The 3291-nt window shown below is 33.2% G+C and overlaps 1 protein-coding gene across 1 annotated transcript; it reads right to left on the minus strand.

Moving 5' to 3' along the window:
• Window positions 1–526: 526 nt before the first annotated feature.
• Window positions 527–2328, minus strand: LOC136201390 (vacuolar protein sorting-associated protein 2 homolog 2). Its single transcript, XM_065992056.1, has 9 exons — window positions 2061–2328; window positions 1873–1917; window positions 1739–1773; window positions 1613–1663; window positions 1431–1535; window positions 1282–1353; window positions 1129–1200; window positions 946–1062; window positions 527–857 (listed from the first exon to the last, which is right to left on the minus strand). Exons 1-9 carry the CDS (start codon window positions 2092–2094, stop codon window positions 735–737), a joined length of 654 nt encoding a protein of 217 aa, XP_065848128.1. The 5' UTR covers window positions 2095–2328; the 3' UTR covers window positions 527–734.
• Between the last annotated feature and the right edge of the window lie 963 nt (window positions 2329–3291).

The following is a 3291-nucleotide window of genomic DNA, read 5'->3' on the forward strand; positions in this document are numbered from 1 at the left end:
TTGTGCTTATACCTGTATATTTATAGTGCATGATTAGGTTTAAAGGTTGTCACCTCATTGGGAATCCTTATAAATTTAGGATTTTGTATCCTGCAAGGACTCCGAATCATGGGAGAGATCCTTCATCTCATGAAATTCTAAAAGGTCTTTTGATGTGTCGAGGTTTAAAGGCTTAGACGTTGTTGTGAAAAAATAGATCATATATGTGTAATATATTACATGTAACAAGTACTTTTTAGCAATAGAATTAAAATTCTATATATATATTAAACTTTTTCTTTTTCTTCTAATGTTGGGCTTTAGCCCCTATTCGGCCCCTAATCTTGTTGAGTCATCCCCTTACATGTGTTGAAAAGTTATGCAAATAGTGTTATTGACACTTGGTGGTTTGTGAATAATTTTGTTTGAGGGAAAGCTTGTCTTGAGAGCTCATAGACAATTATTGTGTTGGAATGTTAGGAAGACGGTGGAGCAAAATGATTAAATAGAAGAATTGATCTAAAAGGAAGATCATGGCTCTTCCAAAAGAAAGCATAACATATTGATTTTCTATTTTCCTTAAAGGAACATACATAGCATAGCATAGGTGAATATGTAAAAGCTTTCTCTTGTGGAAAGGAAAGGAAAGGAAGTCGTATCATTTGAATTTTCTACTAGGTTACATGTTGTAATTTTTATCTGAACAGTAAAAGCTAGAAATGGTCCTGATACAATCTTGTCTCTCCAGTTCAAGTTCAGATGCGTCGAAGGGAAGCCAGCCTTTTCTCAAGATCTTCAACATCAGCAGGCGATCCAGAACTTTTAACAGACACAGACACATTCCTTGATGCAATTCGACCCTTTGGAGCTGAAGACAACTGTTTAAGAAACAAGACATGAATAATGAGTAGCTGGGTTTTAATATAGCACAACTGTTGTTTAAAGAAACAAGTTCAATTTTGTAACCTGAGATGCAATGTCTACACCGATTTCATCAAGAACCTGGTTAGTCAGTTCCTCCGTTTCCTCTTCTGCCTCATCTTTGTCCAAGGTTTCATCAATTGACTCTGACATCATCTCAATCTAAAAAAAGGATAGATACTAATGACTTGACTACAAAGCAGAAGCACAAGTATTAACAAGTATTACCGTCATGTCCATTTGTGCTGACTGCTTCTGGAATTCTTTAATCACTTTAACTTGTTTTGCAGGAGCCATTTGCTGAAACAAACAAACAAATCTTTATAAGATGTAGTAGCTAGGCAACTTAAATCTAGCAATACCACTTTTATTAAAACTTACCTTGTTCATGGCAACCATTGCCTTAGTCGCACCTTTCATCCCTGTAGAAATTGAAGTACTAGCATATAGGGCCTGTCAATCAAGCTGCCAGATTAGAATCACTAATCACTAATTGCTATGCTATAATCTTATCAATTATTTTCTATTACCTGTGTATGTGTAGCTACACCTCTAATTTGAGCACGACTTCCCTGCAAGTTTGTTATTTGCTGACGCAGTCGAACAAGTTGACGTGCTAAGATCTTAGTAGCAGCCTATGCATCAAACTCAAGTTAGGACCAGAGTACAATACAAGAACATGGATCATATCCCTCAATTATAGCTCGTTTACCTCGTTTCCAGTTTTAGCTGTTTGCTTGATCTCGGCCACTAATTTCTTTTCCTGTAAAGCATAAATAAATCTAAGACTAAGACTAAGACATCCCCGGCGGCAACATAAACATACATACATACATACCTCCAATTGAAGAGACGCAATTTCACGTTCAATACCTAGGAAGGACAATATATATCAGCGGCAGTCCAATGCATCTAATGATAATGATGCTAAATTAGCAACAAACAATAATTTGAATTTTGAGGAGAACATACCTCTAGTAGCAACAGCCATTTCCCTCTTGCTTGCCCTAAGAGCATCTGTCAAACACAACCACCAATTCAATGTCAGTCAACAGCTTCCACTTTCTCCTCAATTTAACCAATTTCTTCACTTCAAAACACAAATTAGGCAATCCCCATTTTCCTATTAGTAAGTCAGAGATTAGGCAAAAAGAAGGTACCTTTAGGAGAGGTTTTCTTCTTGAATATATTCATCGTGACCAGAATACTACAGTTGGGGTTCTTCCTCTTCCTCTTCCTGTTCCACTCGGTCTTATAACAGAAGAAAAAACAGTTTCTTCTGCTATGGATCAACAAGACTATCCTTCCCAATGAGAATGAAAATGGAAAAAGGAAAAAGTGGGCAGAGAGAGAGAGAGAGAGCGTTCAGCTCGGGTATCCAACGGTACTCCTCCAACTAGCCGTTACAACTCTTCTTCCAACTAGCCGGTTTTAAAGTTAAGAGACTTCTTGTCACTTTCACGGCGCTTAACAAATGAATTTAAATTTGGGAAAAATATAAAATTTGGTCAAAATTTAAGACCATTTACAATTATCTAACATACTAGCTTTAGGATTTCTTTCCATATCTTTATTAATATATTTATTTGTAAAAGAAATAGGATAAGATATCAAAATAGGTTTATGATTTTTAGAGTAAAAAAATATCAATTTAGACTTTACGTATAAAATAACACTAATATAGGCTTAAGGTTTAAAAAAGTTACCAATTTAGGTATCGATAATAGAACGTGATACGCCATTTATATTACTCTATTAAGTTCTGATTTCTCTCTCCATATAACTTAACGGAGTAATACAAATGATGTATCACGTTCCGTCATCGAGGTCTAAATTTGTATATTTTTTAAACGTAAAACTTATATTAGTGTCATTTTATAGTGTAGCCTAAATTGATACTTCCCAAATCTATTAATCTATTTTGATATCTTATCCTAATTTTTTTTAATAAAAATATAAATTTAAAAAGTACAAATATTATCCCATATTTATATTAAACTAATGTAATTAAATATAATAAATATTTTATTTTATATTATTGAAATTTTATTGAAAACTCTATTTTAAAGTACAGACTATTTTCATTTGTTCATTATAAGAAATTGAAATTTTGCTATTTGTAATATAGATCAAACTTAGGTATATTTAGTGGCACCCTTTTAGTGGTAAATGCTATCAAGGTATATTATTATTATAAGTTTATTAATGTCCAATATTATCATTAAAATTATTTTAAAGTCTAATATCATCATTATTGTTAAGTTCGGTTAAGTTCGGTAGCATTAATTTAAGTTCAGTAGCATTCAGTTCAGTTCAGTATTCAGTAGTATTCAGTTCAGTATTCAGTAGTATTCAGTTCAGTTCAGTTCAATTCAGTTCAGTTCAGTTTTT

The sequence above is a fragment of the Euphorbia lathyris genome, chromosome 1 (assembly GCF_963576675.1).
Source record: "Euphorbia lathyris chromosome 1, ddEupLath1.1, whole genome shotgun sequence".
Classification (NCBI taxonomy): Eukaryota; Viridiplantae; Streptophyta; class Magnoliopsida; order Malpighiales; family Euphorbiaceae; genus Euphorbia; species Euphorbia lathyris.

Excerpts from the sequence above, each read along its gene's own strand:
- LOC136201390 (XM_065992056.1), bottom strand. The coding sequence starts at position 2,094 with ATGAATATATTCAAGAAGAAAACCTCTCCTAAAG. Across the intron at positions 1,354-1,430 it reads GTGTAGCTACACATACACAG|GCCCTATATGCTAGTACTTC; the intron begins GTAATAGAAAAT and ends CTTGATTGACAG. Across the intron at positions 1,063-1,128 it reads CAGCACAAATGGACATGACG|ATTGAGATGATGTCAGAGTC; the intron begins GTAATACTTGTT and ends TCCTTTTTTTAG.